The 23,494-nt window shown below is 44.8% G+C and overlaps 1 protein-coding gene across 1 annotated transcript in view; it reads right to left on the bottom strand.

Annotated features, from left to right (window-relative positions):
• Positions 1-465: 465 nt before the first annotated feature.
• Positions 466-23,494, bottom strand: part of ANKFY1 (ankyrin repeat and FYVE domain containing 1) — an 88,066-nt gene continuing 65,037 nt past the window's right edge. The window contains exons 20-25 of the mRNA XM_040336712.1: positions 16,511-16,658; positions 8,221-8,311; positions 7,038-7,162; positions 4,547-4,693; positions 1,910-2,000; positions 466-1,399 (exon numbers count right to left, since the gene is read on the bottom strand). Of these exons, the coding sequence (XP_040192646.1) occupies positions 1,267-1,399; positions 1,910-2,000; positions 4,547-4,693; positions 7,038-7,162; positions 8,221-8,311; positions 16,511-16,658 (735 nt within the window). The 3' untranslated portion in view covers positions 466-1,266. The remainder of the gene's footprint in view (positions 1,400-1,909; positions 2,001-4,546; positions 4,694-7,037; positions 7,163-8,220; positions 8,312-16,510; positions 16,659-23,494) is intronic.

The raw sequence follows: 23,494 nt of genomic DNA, 5'->3' as shown, positions 1-23,494 counted from the left end.
ATGAGAACGGCTTCTATCCCCATACAAGATAATCATTAGGCTTAGGAGGAGGTCAACTGCAAGTCAAATGTACCTATTGATGTCCTGTGAATGATCTAAGAAGCATCACAAACGGATTTCCAATGCAAGTAGAATGCACCTGGAAGCAAATTACATCTAGGGATTTGGTCATCGACAAAGTAACTTACATGTGCTCCAAAAGTCACCATACCCAATACCCATAGTCCAATTATGCCGTTCATGACAACATTTTAGAAATGCATTTCCCCCAGAACTGCCTAACTGGAAAGAGACAGCACTGAAAATCCAACTTTTTGAGAACACAGCCCTTCAACACCGGTGTCACATTTTTAGTTAAAAGTCAGTACTATGTTACATCTAGGCTGTTCTATACAGCCTCCATCCAAAATAACTATGTTTGGAGCTTTGAAAGCCTAAAAAACAGTGTAATCAATAAACAAAATGTAAAACATACAATGCATCCACGCAGCTTGGATATTTATTTTTTTGTATATCAAATGATTAGGCGCAACATATTTTTTTTCCTTAGATGTTAGTGTTTAAACAATTTCACAAGTGTTAGGTTCTATGACACAAAGCACTTTGTATTCTGATCAGATGAGAAAAATATGTGTGCGTGGTTGGGAATAACAGATGCTAAGTAAAATTAGAATAATAATGCAGAACTATACTGACCTATTTGCTGGAAGCAAGTAAACTGAAACCCAATTAATTATATGAATGGCGTGCTCTGGATGAGATGGGTATACTGAATGAGGAAAGTGCTACAAAGATTTTCAATATAGTGTTGGTTATAAAGCTTATATTGTAAGGCCACAATTTAATTGGCTTTCTGAACCCTGTAATACAAAATGCTCCTTACAGATTCTCCACCTGAAGTCAGGGGTACAGTACAGAACTTTACAAGTGATGGACATGATCTGAAGACAATGTCAATGGAAGGGGGAGGAGTCTGGGAAACCCTATTGGGCTGGCGAGTGACTCGACCGTCGATCCCATCGGTCTTCTGTCAAGACTTTACCAAGGTTGCCTTTTTCCAAACTAGTACACATTAAGCACGGACTTAAAAAGACGGCGTCCAGTTAGTATCTAATAAAGCCTATACAGGTACAATCAAATTGTTTTTTACTGGAATATATCATGATATGGTCCTTGATGAAGTGCAAACATCTGCAGCTCAGCTCTCAACAGTCTTTGGAGAAAGCGGCCTTCCTTCACAAAGCAATTTGTTTGCAACCAAATGTACTAAGAAACTCCACCTAGAGTCAACACATCGAAGCATATGTTGCAAACCCGAACTGGTTTATTTAAGTCAAACTTGATAATAGGAATTTCTTTCATTGAGCACTTGTGACATAGAAGCCGTCCACAATGTCGACTGCGGGGAGAGAAAAAAAAACACAAAATATCATTCATTTCAGTCATACACAAGTATTACCATTAAAAATAACCTACCACCAAGCAACAAACATATGTTAGATTCTACAGTTGAAAGCTGCCACTCTCCAACTATAGAGGTGCATTCTAAGTCAGAGTTTCAATATAAATGACCACCCACCCCCTCCCTTTAGAATGTAAGCTCTACAAGCAGGGCCCTACTGTACCCTTTGTATTGAACTGTACTGTAATTGTGTTGTCCCCCCTATACATTGTAAAGCGCTACGTAAACTGTTGGTGCTATATAAATCGAGTTTAATAATATAATAAAATGACATCGCTATGAATTCAGCCTAGGAGTCAAAGGGCTGAAACTTTCATCCTAGGCTTCTTACTCAAGTATTTGCTTTGGAAGAGATTCTGTATAAAACAATCTCATCAAGATTAACCTACCAGAACAATTATTTGGAGCAGTTTTACTATGCTATAGTTTGTTTGGAAGAAATCTTACCAATGATGTTTTCTTGTGGTGACTCCAAACTTGGCTATACACTCATAGCAATTAGAGCCATCACACCATGGGGGCTCCTGAGATAACATATCTGGAAGAGTAAGCGGGCATAGATAAACTAATGAGAAACATAAGATGGACAAGGCAGGATCAGAGATCCATATCTGAAAGGGTAGTTCTTGTATACATGGACATTAATACAATGGTTCTATAGGCAGAAGGTTTTTAACCTTAATGCATTCAATGAATTGGGGTAAATTCCCCCTTACACTTACCTGAGCCTGATCTCAATTCAGCGATGTGCATGAGACCAGAGGCTCTCTCTCCTGAATGGCTCAGAGAGAGCAGTGGGAGCTGTTGGCTTCCGCTGCTGTCAATCACAGCTTGTGACAAAGAAGTGGGGGAAGGGGACAAGCCATGTTATGCATGCCTTATGGACAAACAGAGCTGGCTCAGAAGCATGCACACACAAGTGCCCCCCTAGCAAGCGGCTTGCTATGGGGGGGTGATCCATTGGGGGGGGGGGGGGGCAGGCATGAGTGCCGGTGGGGGACTTTTTAGGAGGGTCGGGCTGCCCTGTGCACAACCTTTGCACAGAACAGGCAAGTATAAGGTTTTTATTTTAGCAAATCACTGCAAAATCTACCAATACCCTTGTTTGTAGTAAATAAGTTATATGCATTTGTCCCTTTCCCTGACTCCAGCTCCTGGTTCCTCCGGTGTATCCTAGGTCTCTTCCTTTTCCTCTTTTTCTTCCTCTCCTCTTTTTGTTTTTCCTCTAGAGTTTCTTTTGAGCATACAATCTGCAACTGGCAATGTGATTTACTGTAAAAGTAATCTGAGTGGCTCTTCAACCGCCCATTCACTTTTACAGGGCTTGGAAGGGGCCTTCCACTGCTGCTTTTCCCGGATTCTCCCGTTCCTCCGAGGAAGCCTGGGACCTCTACTTTGTTGGGCTGGCTGCAGACAGAGGAGAAGTGGAAACCTCAATTCCTCCCCCTCCACTGTGACAAATGATCCAGGAAAGGACGTATATTACATCACTTTCCGTTTTGTTGTTTACTGGACTGTTTTAGCCAGTAAAGCAGCCAATCACACCAATCTTGGTTTGATTGGTTGCTTTGGAGGGCTGAGGAGGGATTGGAGCCTATTAGACCCCAGATCTCTCCATAAAGAGAACATGTCACTGCCCATGCTATCTCAAGGAATGTTTATCATCCCTTGTAATACCAATAAAGTTAATCCCCATCCTCCTGTGCAAATGCAAACACACGTATTTCTCACATGCAAATGTAAACTTTGGCTGCACCACACATGAGCTATCGCCACAAATGTCAGAGCAAGAATAATAATTCTGGAGGCAGAGCCTTGTGTTTAATTCTAAATTAGTAACCTGTGAATGCTTTTAACCTCTTGACCACTGGGCACTTAAACCCCCTTCCTAACCAGACCAATTTTCAGCTTTCGGTGCTCTCACAATTTGAATGACAATTACTCAGTCATACAACATTGTGCCCATCTAAATTTTTGTAATTTTTCCCCCACAAATAGAGCTTTCTTTTGGTGGTATTTGATCGCCTCTGGGTTTTTTATTTTTTTGCGCTAAAAAAGAAAAAACACTGACAATTCTGTAAAAAAATAAAAATAAAATCTTATTTCTGTCATATTAGCGGGTATTGCAGCGTATGGGGGGGTTATTGCAGCGTATGGGGGGGCTATTGCAGCGTATGGGGGGGCTATTGCAGCATATGGGGGGGGGGGGCTATTGCAGCGTATGGGGGGGGCTATTGCAGAGTATGGGGGGGCTATTGCAAAGTATGGGGGGGCTATTGCAAAGTATTGGGGGTATTGCTCTCCCCCTCTCCTCTCACACTGTACCGATCGGTACAGAGAGGAGAGGGAGGAACCGGTTTGTTTACAAGTGATCGCTCCGTCATTTGACGGAGCGATCACGTGGTAAATCGCCGCTATCAGCGGCGATTTACCGCGATCTGTGATGCGCCGGGTCTTCTAGACCCGGCGCTCACAGATGATTCCGGGAGCGCGCCCCAGGGGGCGCGCGAGTGAAGGATTCTGGGAGGACGTCCCAGGGACGTCCTCCCAGAATAACTCCACCGCGCTGTAGACGTCTTTTGTCTATGGCGCAGTGGGGAAGAGGTTAAAACTGTGCCTGCACAAATATCATGCAACATAAAAAATTGCAACTACCACCATTTTGTTCTGCAGGGCCTCTAAAATTGGCCTGGACTTAGTTAAACACCTTTACTTAAAGCCTGTGTAAACTAGGTCCTAGAGGGCATGGGTAAGCTAAAGAGAAACACAATACATCACCTGTATATGTATATAACACATCTTGAACAGCAACAGGACATATGTAAACTAATAGAAAATACCAGGGACACAAGAAATTACTTAAGATGTATATTTTATACTGCGTCAACATACATTGCAGAACAGTCCACACACTGATCGAAATGTGGTTGGTCCCTGTGGACCAGACAAATTTTGTTAAGCGAATGGCCTGCTTAAGAGGGGCAGCTGCTTATCAAATAGTGTGACATCACTGTGGGCAACCATGACCACGAGTGTGCATTCTTAGAAGCAGTTACACTGAAACCGCACGTTAAAACAACTTACCTAAAAGTCTAAAAAGAAGCTGTTTAGTGGCAACTTGATAGTTGAATATGTTGATGCCTTGGTTATTGTTCACTCCCAGCCTAGCACCAGCTTTCACAATGGCTCGGCACAGATTTGCATTTCCCTTCATATAGGCCAAGAGAATCACTGTGAAGATAATGCATCTCAAATAGAATGGTTTCACAGTTTGGGCAACCAACCATATTAAAAAAAAAGCTCAAAGTTTTAGTAATACTTAAAATGTCATTGAGAATATGTGACTAAAAACATGAAATGCAATGTAAAGTTATAATTTATATAGGTTTGATTAAAGTTCATCTAAAGCAGCCGACAATAGCGGCCAGCGGTCCGAACATGGACCGAGTGATACTCCTGTCCAGATCACACCACCAGTCTCTGCTGCTTAGCAGTCATTGGTTGCTCGGACCGCGGGAATCCCAGCAACCAATGACCTTCGTGTGCACCCCGCCCCCTGCTGCTGACCATCACGCGGCTCCCAGCTGTACTCTCTGTGGGGGCGCGAATTAGGGCGTGAGGTCACATGTACGCCCCCGCAGCTTTCTACCTCTATGGCTCCTGCCCTCAAGGTATGCGAGTTGTGATATTTACAGGGGCACACCTTTGTGTTACGGGACGCGCTGATGGGTACATTTTGTGTTACGGGACGCGCTGATGGGTACATTTTGTGTTACGGGACGCGCTGATGGGTACATTTTGTGTTACGGGACGCGCTGATGGCCACATTTTGTGTTACGGGACGCGCTGATGGCCACATTTTGTGTTACGGGACACGCTGATGGCCACATTTTGTGTTACGGGACGCGCTGATGGCCACATTTTGTGTTACGGGACGCGCTGATGGCCACATTTTGTGTTACGGGACACGCTGATGGCCACATTTTGTGTTACGGGACACGCTGATGGCCACATTTTGTGTTACGGGACGCGCTGATGGGCACATTTTGTGTTACGGGACGCGCTGATGGGCACATTTTGTGTTACGGGACGCGCTGATGGGCACATTTTGTGTTACGGGACACGCTGATGGCACATGTGCCCAGAGTGCCCCATAACAAAATATGCCCATCAGCATGCCCCTTATTTTATATTACGATAGGTACAATTTATGTTAAAGCGCACACTGATGGGGACATCTGATGTAAGGAGGAGGCACTCTGATGGAAATGCCTGATGTAAGGTGCCACTGTGATGGGGACACCTAATGTAAAAGAGGACTCTAATGGGGACAACTGATGTAAAGGGGCGCTCTGATGGGGACAACTGATGTAAAGGGGCGCTCTGATGGGGACAACTGATGTAAAGGGGCGCTCTGATGGGGACAACTGATGTAAAGGGGCGCTCTGATGGGGACAACTGATATGATGGGGACGCCTGATGTAAGAAGACACTCCGATGGCGACACCTAATGAACGGGGGCACTCTGATGGGAACAAATAATGTAAGGGGGCACACCTATTGGGAGACACCAGATGAAAGGGGCCCTTCCGTTGCAGACACCTGATGTAAGGGGGCACTCTGATGGGAACACATTACTCAAGGGGGCACTCTGATGGGGGCACCTGATATAAAAGGGTACTGACTGTGGCAACTGATTTACTCTGGTAGGAACAACTGATGTAAGGGAGAACATCCAATTTACATTTACAGAGTATTACCAAAGTGTGTGGAGGAAACTGTAACAAACATGCCAGAGAGCGTGGATTGTGCCAAAAAAAAAAAGAAAGACGTGTACAAATGTTCATGGCACAGACTTGATATTTGGACCTTGGGCGGGAGAAAATTTTAGTGACTTGAACTCCTTGAATTTTAATTCAATACCTCTGATCTAAAGGCACCTCTGTAAGAATATAAACAGTTCTCAAATCCATTTATTATGTAATGCAGGAGTTACATTATTTTTTTTTCTTCTTCATCTTCCTTGAATCAGCCAAATCCTCAGTCATTTGTGCCTTGCAAAGCTTCCCCTCCCAGACACAGCTGCTAAAAGTAGGAAGCCAGCACTAATGGCCAACTACTGATTGACAAGTTACAGCCATGCTCAAATCAAACACATCACTTGCAAATATCAAGCAGTATATACAGCCACCTACACTCAGAGGAAAGAGAAATATATGGCATACTTCTATGGATAGACTGGTAGATACCGAAAAAAACATAGCCATTGCTACAAATACTAGGCTTGGCATAATGTATTTGCTAAGGTTTGCTAATCATAATTTCCTAATTACACACTATTGCTGTGCAATAGGATCCGTTTAATACCATGTGCTGTATATTAAAACCCTAGAAAATACATTTGCATTAATATACCTTCAGAGTATTAAATAATGTTTTTTTAATACAGCACCAGACTCCATGGTACCTAAAAAGTATGACAACATCAGATTACCTTAAGAATGGGAAAACGTATCGGAAACCGACACGACATTTTGCAGACAATGTGGCATGACGTTGTGAACTTATCAAATACCTGTGTTTCCCTCTGTGTCTGGCTTGTCCAGGGGGTATTCTGGCATACATTCTAGGAAGAGTTCAAATATGGCTGCTGCGTTTTCCTTCCCATATTGGCCCAAAATGTGCATTGGAGATTGGCCCCTGACAAACAAGAATGAAAAATTGTTTTACTACACAATGTTAACATTTAAATGGCAACTCCTACAATTTGTGAACTACTAAGAGTCGGTTCACACTAGGGCGACACGACTTCCAGCGCGACTTTCAGAGGCGACTCCGACACGACTTGAGCATGAACCACAGGGCGATCTGGGGCGATTTACAACACGACTTGAAGTCGTCTCCAGGACAGGAGACTTTCCAGTGGCCAATCAAACAACAATCAGCTCTAGGAGAGGGAGGGGGGCAGGAGAGGTTTGCCTGAGAAATGTATGTCATCTTCCTGGAAAGTCGCTTTAGTTAAGACAGTGATCAGACTTGGATCAGACTTGGAGGCGACTTCCATTGAAATCAATGGGTACAAATCGCCTACAAGTCGGATTGAAGTAGTACAGGAACTTCTTTTGAAGTCGGAGCGACTCGAGTAGTGTGTATTAACACCGCTTCCATTCACTTACATTGTTTTTCTCGAACAGCGCAACTTGGGACGACTTGAGGCGACTTCAAGTCGGATCCCAAGTCGCCCCAGTGTGAACCGGCTCTAAGGCTATCCAGGAAACCTTCAAATTGTGCGTGGCTAGAAGAAAGCCCACTCATTTTACAGGTAATGTTGAAGTTTTATATAATGCAATGTAGCCGGAACAAAGAAAAAAAAACGTTCAGTCTTTTTTTGTTTATTTAGCAAAAAATAAATAAAAACAAACAGTGGAGGTTTAATACCACCAGAAGAAAGCTTTAGTTGAATGACAATTGCACAATTTTTATAATTTTGTTCACACAACGTGCAAAAGCGCTGAAAGCTAAAAATTGGCCTGGAAATGGGTAAAAATGGTCAGTATTGAAGTGGTTAAAGAAAAAGTAGTAATTTCGATTTTTCTTAGCAGAGCTAAAAACGTGATAGGAGAAAGATCTGGGCTTGCCTACATTTTTTTAAATACCGTTTATCAATGTACTGTTGATGGCAGTATATGACTGTGTGTCCCTAAATAGATAGAAGGGAAAACCAATTTAAATTAAAAAATATATTTTCGAAAGATTACCTTACATTAAGTGCTTCTGCATCAATATTACACTCCGTTAAAAGGCAACGGATATTGTTCAACCGACCATGCATTACTGCAAGATGAAGAGCTGTAAGGAAACACAGGAAATATGATACAGCACACTAGAATTAGTCTATATTTTGTAACGTATGCCTTTATTAAAGTCTGAGTGCTGAAGGGCAGGGGATTACAGGAGGCCGATAACTGGACAAAATCTGTCAGATTCAGCAAATTAAATCAGCCAGTACCTATAGATACGATATGATTTTTCTTTTCTTTTTAACTAGCTGGCTGATTTAATTTGCCGGATCCCCACTGAATCTGACAGATTTTGTAATAAATGTATAGACAAGCTTTACACCACACGTGTGGTGGCAAATCCAACTTAATGAATTGTCTCTGTGACATTTCAATGAAGTTCGTTAAAAAAAGTGAACAGTGCTATGTGCCGAGATCAACCAATCGGAACTGCGGTGATCCCGCTGGACTGCGCCGCACACCAGCCACTGCATTGTAATGCAGCGCATGTGGGACTACTTTCCCCTGCAGTACCATGCCCAACAAGAACAGTATCGGCATTTAATTTGCATGCTCTCTCTTTGTGTTGGTTTTCTCCCACAACCAAAACATACTAAATAGGTTAACTGGCTTCCACCTCAACTGGTCCCCTTGTGGTATAGAATAGTTAAACGATCCCTGCTAAAGTGTGGCAGAGAAAGTGACAGTGCTGCGTTAAAGAAATTAAAGATCAGTGCAACCAAACCCACTCAGTGGCTCAGTCCCCTTCCAACACTTTGTCTCAATCCTCCTATTGCATTTTAAAGATGGAAAAAAAAAAGGGAGCACAAAACTTGATCACTTAAAGCGGAGTTCCACCCAAAAGTGGAACTTCTGCTTTAAGTACTCCTTGCCCCCTGACATGCCACAATTGTCATGGCAAAACCTTGTTTTGAGTGGGACTTCCTGTGCCACTTCCTGCTTCCATCTTTTAGCCACCTAGGCAACTCCTCCTCTCCCCCTAGACGGCCCCTCCATCTAGGCGATCTTCTGGGACATGTCACAGGTCCCAGAAGATTGCCTGTCCACTCGGAGAGCGCATCGCGACTCACGCAAGCGCAGTCCACGCCCGGCCGTGAAGCCACAAGCTGCCGCGACTGGGTGCTCACAGTTCCAATGACGGCGCCGCGTAGAGGAGGGGGAGAGCGGAGGCTTTGGGATGCCGCATCGCTGGACCATGAGACAGGTGAGTGTCTGTTTATTAAAAGTCATCAGCAATACTTTTTGTAGCTGCTGACTTTTAATAAACTGAAAAAATCTTGGAACTCCGCTTTAACTGTGAAAGGATTTCTCCATTAAAAAGATATAAGAAGCCGGGTTATAAAATGGACAGTGACCTTGATTGTCGCTGTCCTCAAGAGCTACCTGTCCTGAAGAACCTTCTTAAAGGATGCCTGGTCCTTTTTATATATTCTTCGTCTTAAGTTGCAGGAGACATTATTTTTTAATTTTTTTTAAAGTGAAGGACCTATTTTAAGCTTGCTACCATGTATCTGAAATTACTGGACTGACCAATGAGCAGTATAAACTTCTGATGTGTTACAATGGCTGGCAATAAAAATAAAACTACTAGACAGTTATTTACAGACAAATGTAGTATAGCTTCATGTTATACTGCCAATTCACACAAACCATATGTTTTACCCTGATAGTACAGCAATGTACTGTAGAAGTAATGAGTATGTCTTCACACCCCAAGGACATCTAGGCATTAGCAGCGCTAAACTAATATATCAATACCAGAAAAGTATTAGTTTAAAACAGCACAATGTCCTCAATATAAACAAAAATTGGAAAGTCTCTGTAGAGTAATCGGCTATAACAAAGTAATCAACAGTGCGTGGGAAAGTATTGAAAAATTATAATTAATAAGAATCTTCATCCCTTCACCACACCACGTGGAACACCGCTCCCTTAAGATTTTACACTTACCAGAAATTGGGTGAAAATCAGCCTTAAAAAGGGGTTGTAAAGGTAAATGTTTTTTCACCTTAATGCATTCTCTGCATTAAGGTGAAAAAACATCCAACGATTAGCGCCCCCCCCGTTTACTTACCTGAGCCCTCGAAAGTCCCGCATCATGAACGAGCGAGCAGGCTTCTCGGCTCATTCATTGGATTGATAGCAGCGCAGCCATTGGCTCCAGCTGCTGTCAATCAAATCAATGACAAGGCACGCCGGGGGGCGGGGCCGATTGATACAGTCGGCGGCTATAATATCACACGGAAGCGCTCCCTGCAAGCTAACCACTTTGGGAGATCGCTTCCCAGAACGGGGATTAGCTGATGCAGGGAGGAGCCTAGACAGCCGCTGAGGGACCCCAGAAGGCGAGGATCGGGGCCACTCTGTGCAAAACGAACTGCACAGTGAAGGCAAGTATGATATGTTTGTTTGTTTTTTTGTTTTTTTTTTGATGTCACAATGTACAGTATAAGTTTTCCTGTCATCGGTGCCCAGTCTTGCCACACAGAGTTAATCCAGCTCTGAGCAATCATCTTTTATTGTTCAGTGAAATACAGCAGACTTCCAGATAAAAACCTAAGTCCTTGCTTTTGAAAAAAAAGTGCACAATTCACATCCCCTCCCCTACATTTTGATTAAACGTTTTCAAAATATGGGGTGAGTCACAGTTCAGTGCCATGAGAAAATGCAACAGCCATCAGAATATACATGGAGGGAAGAGGGGAGGGGGATGTGAATTAAGCACTTTTTACAGAAGCTGTGTATGTCTGCAAGCAGTGCACAAGATATGTAAATAAACGGTCACTCAAGCAAGGACTTTGGTTTTTATCTGGAAGTCTGTTTTATTTCCCTGAACAATAAAAGGATTGCTCAGAGCTGGATTAACTCTGTGTGGCAAGACTGGGCACAGATGATAGGAAATCTTATTCTCTACATTGTGACATCAATTTTTTTTGGGGGGTTTACATCCACTTTAACCACTTCCAGACCCGCTCATGTACATATACGTCGGCACTTTAAAGATGGATATCTCGGTAACGGCAGCAGCTGCTGCCACAACCCAGGTATCAATCTTTAGTGCCAAGGGTCCTGTACACGATAACAGCGGTCTTCGTGGCGGATTCGCCGCGAGATCGTCGTTATCGGTGGCGGGAGAGGGGCCCTCCCGCCGCTCTCCCGCGCCCTCCGCCGCTTACCGTCGGTATCGGCGGAGGCGATCGGGCCTGTTTGGCAGCTGACTGGGGGTGAGGGAAAAAGATCTCATATTTAAGAGGACCTGTCATGCTTTTTTTTAATTACAAGGGATGTTTACATTCCTTATAATAGGAATAAAAGTGATCACATTTATTTTTTTTTCAGTGTAAAAAGTAATAAAATAAATAAAAATAAATAAGAAAACAAAAAAACATTTTTTTTAAAGCGCCCCGTCCCGACGAGCTTGCGTGCAGAAGCGAACGCATACGCGAGTAGCGCCTGCATATGAAAACGGTGTTCAAATCACACAAGTGAGGTATCGCCGCGATCGTTGGAGTGAGAGCAATAATTCTAGCCCTAGACCTCCTCTGTAACTCAAAAAATGCAACCTATAGAATTTTTTAAACGTCGCCTATCGAGATTTTTAAGGGTAAAAGTTTGACCCCATGCCACGAGCGGGTGCAATTTTTAAGCGTGACATGTTGGGTATCATTTTACTCGTAACATTATCTTTCACAATATATAAAAAAATTGGGCCAAATTTATTGTTGTCTTATTTTTTAATTCAAAAAAGTGTGCTTGTAAGACCGCTGCGCAAATACGGTGTGACAAAAAGTATTGCAATGACCACTATTTTATTCTCTAGGGTGTTAGAAAAAATATATATATAATGTTTGGGGGTTTTAAGTAATTTTCGAGCAGAAAAAAATGTTTTAGTCTTGCAAACACCAAATCGGAAAAACACCTAAGGTCCTTAAGTGGTTAACCTTTACAACCACCTCTTTAAACCCCACAAATAGACGGACCTCCTCCTCTGGTCATCAGATCATGGTACTATTGCAATTTTACCAGCAATAGGTCTGTATGAGTTCACACTGTGTTCTATCCTAGAATGCCAGACTCCAATAGATTGCTACTAGATCCCAAGCTCATCAGCGATAATGTCCAAATGATAAAGACGTTCCGATAGCATAATTTAATTTCAAACTGTCTTAATTATACCCCAAATCCCCCCTTACATATTGCACTTACGAATAGAAATTTAAAAACGAGCATGGAAACAGTAGCTTGCTTGCCTACCTGGTGTCACTCCACCGCTCCTAGGTTTAAAAAGGTATCGCCGCCATTCTATAAACCTAGGAGCGCTACCGTTTACATGCTCGTTTTTAAATTTCTATTTGTAAGTGCAATATGTAAGGGGGAATTTGGGGGTTTAATTAAAACAGTTTGAAACAGAATTATGCTAGGAGAGCTTCATTATTCCTTGGGCATCATCGCAGATGAGCATAGAACACATTGTGTGAACCCATACAGACCTATTGCTGGCGAAATTGCGATAGAAGCTAAAGAGGTAGTCCGTACCATGATTTGATCACCAGAGCAGGAGGTCTGTTTATTTGTAGAGTTTAAGGCTGATTTTCACCTGATTTCTGGTGAGTGTAAAATCCTAAGGGAGCGGTGTCTCACGTGGTGTAGTGAAGAATTGAATATTCTCAGGAATTAATTATAATTTTTCAATACTCTGCCATGCACTGTTGGTTCATTTGTAATAGCCGATTACTCTACAGAGACTTTCCAATCTTTGTTTAAATTGAGGACATTGTGCTGTTTTTTCAAATTATTGTGCGTTTTAAACAAATACTTTTCTGGTATTGATATATTAGTTTAGCGATGCTAATGCCTATATCTCCTTAGGGTGTGTAGACATACTCATTACTTCCCGATTCACTTAATAGCAGCAGCTGAAGATTTTGTGACCGTTTATTTTAACAGATTCATGGGCGCTCAGGGAAAGTGGAAATTTTCTGTTCAGTGACTACTTTTATTGTTTTGAATGTAGTGTAGAAAGTAGAACAAAGCTCTCCTAATATAAAATGTAATCGCTTACTTTGAGTTTTAACTTTCTGCTAGGTTACCTAAAAATTTGATATTTTAAAATCAACAGACTTTGAGGCTTAGATTTTTTGGTAAAATCTGGGGGGGAGGTTTGGGTGTAAATTACCTAAATTTGTTCAGAAAATAACAGGAAAATGCTTGAACTCTTAAGTTTTCAATAATAATAATAAAAAAGTAAATATGTATACAAAAACTGCCATCAAATTATAGACCTACCTGTCCCAAAGTAAAACACACACACACACATTTATATATATACACCGTATTTGCCGGCGTATAAGACGACCCCCTATTTTTCAAGTGAAAACTTAGGCCAGATTCACGTAGAGTGGCGCATATTTAGTTTGTCGTAACGCATGTCATTTACGTTACGGCGGCATAATTTTGTGACGCAAGTGCCGTATCCACAGAGTATTTGCGCCAGCGTAACGTAAATTCCGAGGCGTAAGGCGGGGTAATTGAAAGTGGGAAGGAAGTGGGCGTGCTCCATTGAAATGAGCCGTGACCCCATGCAAATGAAGGGCCGGCCGTACTGCGCATGCGCGCATTAATATGCACCTCACTGGGCATGCTCAGAACTCGGCCCAGCGCAATCAGTGAGATAGGAAATAGGCCAAGCATACTTAGTGAGATACGCCCTGTGTATAAATAGCCCCAGACAAACGCCCTTCCATTGCAAAAGTACATCCCTGTGTTCCCCTTCCTGAAGTAAGGTGCTTTTGTTCTGTTGTCTGTGGCTGTTTGTTGGTTAGTGTAGTAGTGTTAGAGTAAAGATTTATTGAAGTAAGAGATTGTAGTAGGCGTTTGTTTTTTCTGAGTGTTTTTTTGAATTTGTATTAGCTGTCTGTTTGTGCGGTTTGATTTTGGTGTCTGGATTTTGCTGTCTGATTTTTGTGTTTGTTTGTTCTGTGTCTTTTTGTGTCTGTTTGTTCTGTCTGATTTTTGTGTCTGTTTGGTGCTGAGTGTTGTGTGGTGATATGGCACCAAAGAGGAGAAAGCTCAACTTCTCGGTGCGTGAGAAGGAAATACTTACCCCCCGTCCAGAAAGAGGGCGATCCTTCAGCATATTATTGATGAGATCAATGCGGGGGGGGGGGGGGGAGACGAGGACCACCAGTGGGATCGCCAAGAAGATCAATGATCTGAGGAGCCTGGTCTGTGACAAGCTGGCCAAGATAAATGCCCATGCCAGGGGCACTGGAGGAGGACCACCTTGCACCATCAGGTGGACAGATGAGGAGCGTGCAGTGGCCTAGTGCTTCCACAGCCAGCAAGTGGTGGGCCTGCCTGGCTTTGGCTCCGATGAGGCCGTGAGGACAGGTAATATATATATTTTTTTCTATCTGGTGAGTAGCATGTGTGGGGGGGGGGGGAAGGGAATATGTGCCAAGTGTGTGGATCCTCCAACCTGTGTATGTTTTGTGTCATCCACAGATGGCCAGGAGGTTGCTGGGCCATCAGGCCAGTCTGCTCCATCCCCCGGACAACAGGCTGCTGAAGAGCCCCAAGAAAGGCAGGAGTCCCCAGGGCAGGGGAGTGGCCACAACTCACCTCATGAGGAGGTTGAGGGGGAGGAGGATGAGGGGGGAGGTTGAGGATGATCGGATGGACCTTGCCAGGGAAATCCTTGGGCTTTTGGATGTGGCTCCCCTTGTGGCTGACAGCAGTCAGGCCTCCATCAGGGGTAGCCCCTCCCACTCCTCCCCCAACAGGGCTCCCTCCCCAACAGGGCTCCCTCCCCAAGGGTCTCTCTCTCCCCTCCTCCCAGGCCACAAGCCTCATCTGCAGGCAGGAAGGCCACCCAGAAGACCAGGGGGGTGGCCGAGTTCCTGCCTGCAAATCTGCGGAGGGACCAGGCCCGTCAGACCCAACATCTGGGTCAGGTCACCCGGACTTTGGCCCAGATGGAGGAAAGCCTGGGCTCCATGAAAGACTCCCTGAATGATGTGGCCACAAACTCGTTGGCGGTCATAACTTGTTTTTGTGACCTGCAGACCGCCACAGCAGGCGTGGCCCTGGAGGTGAGTGCCCTGACCCAGGCTGTCCACGCCAATACCCAGGCTGTCCAGGCCAATACGGCAGCCCTCACTGTGGGCCTGAACAGGATAGCCGTGGCCTTGGAGGGCAGGCCAGCAGGTGGACAGCCACCAGGGGAGGCTCCTCCTTTCCCTGCTCCCCCCCCCATGAGTCTCCCCTGAGGCGTAGCTCACGCCGCCGTTAATTTTGGGTGTACTTTTGATTTAAATTTTTTTGGAATTCTACTGTGATTATGCTTTGTTATATTTGTGTGAATGATGTATGAATGTGGGGGTGACATTCCTGCTGAAAAAAGGGTGTCACCCTCATTTTTGGTGGAGTAGGGATCCCCAGGACCAGGGAGAAGTGATCCCAGGTCCATGTGAATGGTGTATGAATGCACAGTGACATAATTGGAGCCTTGGCGGGGCGTTGCTGCTCCCTAGTACCATGCGGGGTACTTCGGTCTAATCAAATTCGATGAGGATGTGGGGTGTGTGTGCTAGGGACCACAGTGGTGTGCATGCATGCATTCTCATTGTGCCATGTTTAATGTGTGTGTGTTTACTGTGCAAAGATGCCTTCTGCGAGGCGTCTCCTGGCTGCTCTTCCCTCAGAAGACGGGGTAGAGTTGGTCAGGGGGGGATTGTCTGGTTGGGGGGTCAGGTCATCACGTATGTCAATCTCCAATCTGTTTTACTTTGGGACAGGTAGGTCTATAATTTGATGGCAGCTTTGTATACATATTTACGTTCTACAGATTAAAGTAGAAGGTGCAAAACAGGGACATCTCGGAAACAAAAGTCCCTATGGGGTGGTTTTACTAAAACTGCATAGTGTAATATCTGGTGCAGCTGTGCATAGAAACCAATCAGCTTCCAGGTTTTATTGTCAAAAGCTTAATTGAACAAGCTGAAGTTAGAAACTGACCACAGCTGCACCAAATTTCATACTGTCCAGTTTTAGTAAATCAACCCCTATGGATGCTTAAAAATCACGTTAAAAGTTGTGTAAATCTTCTGTGATTACCAAAACGTAGCAAACCTTAAAATGTGGTCTGGTCACAAACGTTTTGATTACCCTGGGACCTAAAAGGGTTAATGTTTTGATGCCTGTAACCACCTGGAAAATTAAAAAAAGGAATGATTTCATTTCCATTTACCATTATTGCCATTTTCATCTGTGGCTGCAAAATCAACGCCATTCTCCAAGAGTACAGAACAGATGGTGGGCAGATCCTGCTGTGCTGCGAGGTGAAGTGCAGTCTGACGATGCTTGGTCAATTCATTCACCTTGGCACCTGCAAGGAGCTATCAAAGCAATATCAAAGTTAGTTGGCGAAATCCTAAAACAAATCTTAGTGCAACACTAAGTGGCTACAGCAGAAGAACCTTCCAGTTTTGAGTTTTTAAGTGGTTTTTGACCTTCTTGTAAAAAAGGGGTCAAGCACCTCTGGTGAGTTCACATCTATCACTTGAGCACTAGTCTTGAAGATAAAAGGACATCTTCATACTGAAGCACTTTGATGGCGTTGGGCTACAGTCACACTGGACTTATCACATTTTTTAATATATATATATATATATATATATATATATATATATATATATATATATATATATATATATATATATATATATAAATATATATATAAATTTAATTTATGTTTACCATTTTTATGATTGTTTGATGGACTTCAATCCTAACTATTCATATTCACATGTTGGTTTTATATTGCAGTGATTTAACTTCTATCATGTGAGCACCATACTTTATGTTTGCAATTTATGATTCGAGGTGTATTTCCAACTTTCTTAAAGGGGCAGCCACATTTTTCATTATATTTACATTAGGGCACCATGCACTGGTTATACTTTTTCATATATAAAAGCTTAGCTGAAGATGGTGAATGTAAGGCTCCATGATCATCAGAGGTAGCAGATATCCCTAAGAAATCAATCACCATGAAACATTTGAAAGGTTCTGAAGATCAAGAGGAAAAATATGGACCCATGTAATATGAACAAAGAATGAGAAAACGTGCTGATGGTCTTAACCACACACCCTTTTCACCTATGGCCCCATTCTGTGACTTAATCCACTGCCCAAATATTTTCAAAAGTTTCCATTTGTCATTGAACACAGCAGGATATACGTATATGCACAAGCAGACATAGAAAGAGATCACTGACATTTTACAGTATGTGTAGGTGTGCAATAAAAATCTAACAAAGCTTCTAATTGCACTGTCTGAAGCTAAAAACAGGGTTTTGCTACTTGTTTGTTATGCTGGCCATACACTATACAAAAAATCGTCCGAACGAACTTTCGAAAAAACAAACGTTCGGCCGTGAGCGCAAACGACAGTGCCATCATGTAATGGCCAATACATCGTTCAGTGGACATAAAAAAAATTGGTGCTGGTTGAGTTGGGCTTCAAAGCGGAGCAGGTAGGGCGGGCTGTGTGGGAGGACCCCCTCGCACACCCACCATTGCCACCCGGGGCATGGAGAAAGGTGGCAGATTGCCTCTGGGGGAGGCCTGCCTACTCCCAACTCCTGCAGTCCGGCTCCTCTCTCGAGTACATGCACAAAATACACTTTAAAAAAAATAAAATAAAAAAACTGTTAAAAAAATGAACAAACTGTCTGAACGACCGAATTTCGTCCGATTTTTCGTATAGTGTATGGCCAGCATTACTTTCTGCTATTACTGGATGTCTGTATAGTAAGGGACAGAAGCTGAGAAGCCAATATGGCTATTACAGAAAACATGTGCTTTAAATTCCTTGTGTTTTTAAATCTAGGCATGTGAAACACGCTGCGCTAATCCCAATTAATATATACCAAAAAAGTGTGTACTCCATAGTGACAATTTTTTTTTAAAAAAATCTAAAGAACAACGGAAGAAAAAAACCCCCAGTAAGGAATAATAATTAATACACATTATTCCAGTAAAATAAATTATCCTCAAAGACAATGAAATATATAAACCAGAAGAGAAAAAAGTAAATTCTTCATATGTATCCCACTCCCAAAGATCAACTCCACCACCATGCCTATGTAAAGGGACTTACCGAAGAGACACAACCACCTACTACAGCAGTGGTTCTCAACCTTCTAGTGCCATGACCCCTTAAGAATATTTCCCAAGTTGTGGGGACCCCTAATAGTAAAATTATATTCGTAGTGGGTTGTCAGCACCCAAGGCAAGACAAGGATTTTCTGCCCCTAACCCATGGATCTTTAGCGCTCCCTGAGTCCCTTCCACTTGTACAGTATTAAAACCCCTTATGGTACATTTTAGGATGTTCCACTTTCTCGGTTCTCCTTTCTTTCTCTTTTATTTCTCTATAGCCATCTTTTTCTTTCTCTTATTCTTCCTCCCCCTCTTTTCTTCTCCCTTCCATGTATTCTCTATTTTTTTCCTTCTCTTACTCCTTGATGGGGGGGAATGGGATGAGTGGCATTGCTAGCAGGGAATTGGGATGAGTGGTAGTGCTGGGGGGAGATGTGATCTGCCAACTTAGGTGCTCTTCATCAAGGTCATCTGCTGATCCGAGAACTGTATTGGGGACTTTTAATGGCAACTATAATTACAGGTAGTGTTACTTACTGTGTTTCCGACTTTGTGGTGTCTCACAGGAGTGACACCTATGACAAAATAGGAGGTCTCCAGCCCCTCCCACTTCACATTCCTCACCAGTTAGCTGACCTCTAGTCTCAGTCACCCAGCCATGGCGTGAACTGAATGGGTGGCTGCGAAGAGGCTGAGTGGACGGCCACTGGCTCCAGGAACAGCCCAGCTGGGTGCCCACAGGCTCCAGGGATAGACCAAAAAGGCTGGGAGAGCAGTGCAAGCTTCAGGAACAGCCCAGGATTAGGTGACCCCTGGCAAATCATCATTTGACCCCCGAGGGGGTCCCGACCCCCAGGTTGAGAACCACTGTACTACAGAAAAGTCACATTGCATATACAATGGGTAATATCCATCACTTCTCATGGAAATCTCCCTCCAACCATTACATGCATGCCAAAACAGAAAAAAAGGAGGCAGCCCCCAAATACTGAATATGGTATTAAAGTTTATTAAAATAGATTATAAAAGGGGGGCGTGGCCAAGACCGGCATGTGAGAAGACGTGTGTCTCACAGCTCCTCCGCAGCACCCGCTAACGATCCTCTCCCAGCAGCGATCCGAAAGCTCTGAACGGCTGTTCAGCTGGCTACTCACCCAGGCAACCTCCCGGTCCATCCGCCGGCCCACTGTACTCGCGGAATGGCTAAAAAACAGGACGATTGGCCGCCACTCGAGATCCAAGATGGCGCTGCCGCGGCCCGGGCTCTCCGCACACCACGAGGCGCAGACAAATCCAAAGGTGAGCCCAGTAAAAAAGCCGCAAAGACTCAGGGTAAGGAGTACCCTAGAGACATGACCTTCTTCACGCAGAAGCTTGGGGGCCCCCAGGAACAAGGTACAGGGGGGGATGCTGAGCGGTCCCCGGATTCAGGGCAGGCCTTGCAGGGACGGGCAGATGGTGGGGCCTGGAGATGTGTGGAGCGTGTTGATGGTGCAGAACAGCCCCCCACTGTACAAGCAGACCCTGACATTGAGGTTGGGGAAACAGAACAACCGACACTGGCTGAAATATTAAGAGCGGTACATGTGTGTACTGCATCAGTGAACACATTGAAAGAACAGTTTGGGGGCCTTAGAGAGGATGTATCCCTGCTGCGGCAAGACATGCAGAAGATAAGGGAGCGCACGACGGCTGTGGAGAGCAGAGTGAGTGAGGTGGAAGACAGACTCCCCCCAGTTGCCCGGGAGGCCCATGCAGCCATGCAGATGGCCAGGGACAATAACAACAGGGCTGATGACATCGAAAACCGTTTACGCCGCAATAATGTGCGCATAGTGGGGTTGCCAGAGAAAACGGAGGGCCGGGACCCCACCACCTTTATTGAAAGCTGGCTAGTGGAGATATTTGGGAAGGAAGCCTTCTCCCCATTTTTTACGGTGGAACGGGCGCACCGCACACCAGGCCGCCCGCCGCAGCCTGGGGCCCCCCCTAGGCCTATCCTGGCCAAACTGCTGCACTATAGAGACAGGGAGGCGGTGCTGAGACATGCCAGAGAGAAGGCTAATGTGCAGGTTAATGGGGTTCGTGTGTCCTTCTACCCGGACTTTTCTGCTGAAGTACAGCGCCGCAGGGCCAAATTCTCGGACGTGAAGAGGCGTCTGCGAGCACTACAACTACCGTACGCAATGCTGTACCCTGCTAAGCTGAGAGTCACTGCCAACCGCCAAGCACAATTTTTTGAATCGGCTCAAGATGCTGCAGTGTGGCTTGACCGGAATGAACAGGCCCTACGTCACCGCGAGAGAGAGGAAGAGGGAGACTGAAACTACAGAAGCTGAAACAGGTCATTATGCTTGCTCGTTACTTTTTGAAGCACTGTCTACACATGCTATAAACTGAGGGATGGAGCTCCATTCCCTATTTCCCCTTCCCCTGTTGGAAATAGCTGACCTGCTGTTAACGTTTAATGTTGCCTGCACAAAAAGGCTCTTATCCTGTTTCTATCTGAATACGTTTGTGCTCTGTTCTGCTGGGAGACGTTACATTTGGAAGAGTTCTTTGAGCCACCTTGTAAAGCTGCAAGGAAAATGCGATCGCTCCACAATACACGTGGAGCAAAAGTGCCTTATAGGAGTTCGCTTCCTGTTGGAGCGGAGAGGTCAGCTCTGTTGGCGACCTGGACTTATAACTCCTTTTTTTTTGTTGTTCGTTTTGTTGCAATACAATTCTGTTTACGGATTCTAGGCCATGGATACGGGACCGGTCAGCTGACGGCCCAGGCCTTATGGTTTTTTCACCTTTACCACCTACATCGAGAACTCTTTTTGCTTACCATTACACCGTGGCATAGTGACTGTCCTTTCCTTGCCACTCCTAGGCCTTCTGATGCCTGCCCGGGATTGATGGTTTTCTTTGTATTTTTTTTGCCCTTTCATTTATACATGTTTTATCCTAATGGCTGAGTTACCAATAGTATCGTGGAATGTGAGGGGCCTAGGCTCCCCACTGAAGCGTATGATGGTATCCTCCTGTCTGAAAAAATATCATCCAATGATTTTATGTATGCAGGAAACGCACTTGACTATTGAAACGCAATGCTGTCTGAAATATGCTTGGGTGGGTAAGGCCTACCATTCTACTCACACCTCCTACTCCCGAGGTGTGAGTGTAATGATTCATGCGGCCATTGATTTTCAGGAACTAGATGTGTGTATTGATGCAGAGGGAAGGTTTATTTTCTTGCATTGTCGGGTGGGAAGGCTGACCTGCATAGTGGCATGTGTTTATATACCCCCGCCGTTCACAGTGGCGGTGCTCCGGTCACTGTTGGCCTATTTGGAGGGCAGGCCGGACCTTCCGCTGTTGATAGTGGGGGACTTTAATTGCTGGCTGAATCCCTCGGTGGACAGACACCCTATTTCTGGGGCCTCGTCCACTCCGAGGGATTCCCCATTGCTGAGATTGCTCACCGAGGTAGGGTGGATTGATGTATGGAGGTCAAGGAACCCATTGGACAGACAGTTCTCATGCTTTTCTAAGACACATGGGACGCTGTCTAGGATAGACCTGGTAGTGTGTAACTCCGCTATGCTCCCGTCCATCTCGGAAGTGACTTACAAGCCACGTAGCGTCTCCGATCACTCACAGTTGGTGACAAAATTGATTATCTCCCCACCCTCTACACTCCCGAGAGCCCCGTGGAAGTTTAATGCCTTTTGGCTAGAATTATTCCTGTCGCATGAAGAGGTGGAGCGGAGCATGCGGGAATTTTTGGAGAGGGAGAGCTTTGCTGAATCCCCGTCCGAGCAATGGGACGCATTTAAGGCTTGTGTGAGGGGGCTGCTTATAAGGGAAATTACCAGAGTGAAGAGGGCGTCTTCAGGGCTCCAAGAGGACCTTGAAAAACAGGTAACGGCCCTGGAGGAGGCTTTCGTGCAAACCCCTACGGAGGCGGCTAGAGAGGTATGGCAGTCAGCTCAATCAGCTTATGAGCGGCTGCTCGCCTCAAAGGCAGAAAAGAAACTATTCTTCTCTAGATTGGCGTATTTTGAGGAGGGTGAAAGTACAGGACGTATGCTAGCAAGAATAGCCAACTCTCAGCGGAGGTCCCCCAGCATAGGAGCTATTAAAAACAAAGAGGGCAAAATAGTGAACTCCCCGGACCTTGTATTGGCGGAACTGGCCGGGTTCTACGAGAACTTGTACCTTCCGACGGAACTATCTACCAGAGCAGAACTCTTGACTTACTTAGAGGGCATTGACTTCCCCGGGTTGGGTAGGGAACAGAGAAGGACCTTAGACGCCCCCTTTACTTTGGAGGAGCTGCAGACAGCCCTGGCTGCGTTCCCTAACTGTAAGGCACCGGGGGCAGACGGACTACCCATTGAAATATACAAGCGATACGCGGGTATTCTCTTACCGAAACTTTTAGCGGTGTTTAATGCAGCCAGGGAAAGACAGACCTTACGTGATTCTATGACTACGGCTAACATTGTCTTGATACTAAAGCCTGGAAAGGACCCGTTGGATTCGGGCTCCTACAGGCCGATATCGCTACTCCAGAGCGATATTAAGCTACTGGCCAAAATGTTAGCGATCCGGCTGAATGGGGTCATTACTGGTCTGGTGCATTCGGACCAGGCTGGCTTCATGCCTAACAAGTCGACGGCCGTCAACCTGCGCAGGCTATACTTAAACATGCAATCCCCAGCTGATAATGTGGGAGGGAGGGCCCTTCTCTCGCTGGACGCTATGAAGGCCTTCGATAGCGTTGAGTGGGAGTATCTATGGGAGGTGCTTGGGAGGTTTGGGTTTGGGGAAACCTTCATTTCCTGGGTCCGCTTATTGTACTACAACCCGAGGGCAGCTATTCGGTCGTCGGGGGCAGTATCCCACACTTTCTCTTTGGGGAGAGGCACGCGGCAGGGGTGTCCATTGTCGCCTCTGCTGTTTGCCTTGGCGATAGAACCACTCGCTATTAAAATTAGAGCCAGTCAGGAGGTAGTAGGGTTCAGATACGGAAATAGGCAGGAAAAAATAATGCTATACGCAGACGACACCATGATTT

This window comes from Rana temporaria, chromosome 2 (genome assembly GCF_905171775.1).
Source record: "Rana temporaria chromosome 2, aRanTem1.1, whole genome shotgun sequence".
Lineage (NCBI taxonomy): Eukaryota > Metazoa > Chordata > Amphibia > Anura > Ranidae > Rana > Rana temporaria.
Note: the sequence above shows the minus strand (reverse complement) of the source record. Positions and strands in the feature narration are given on the sequence as shown.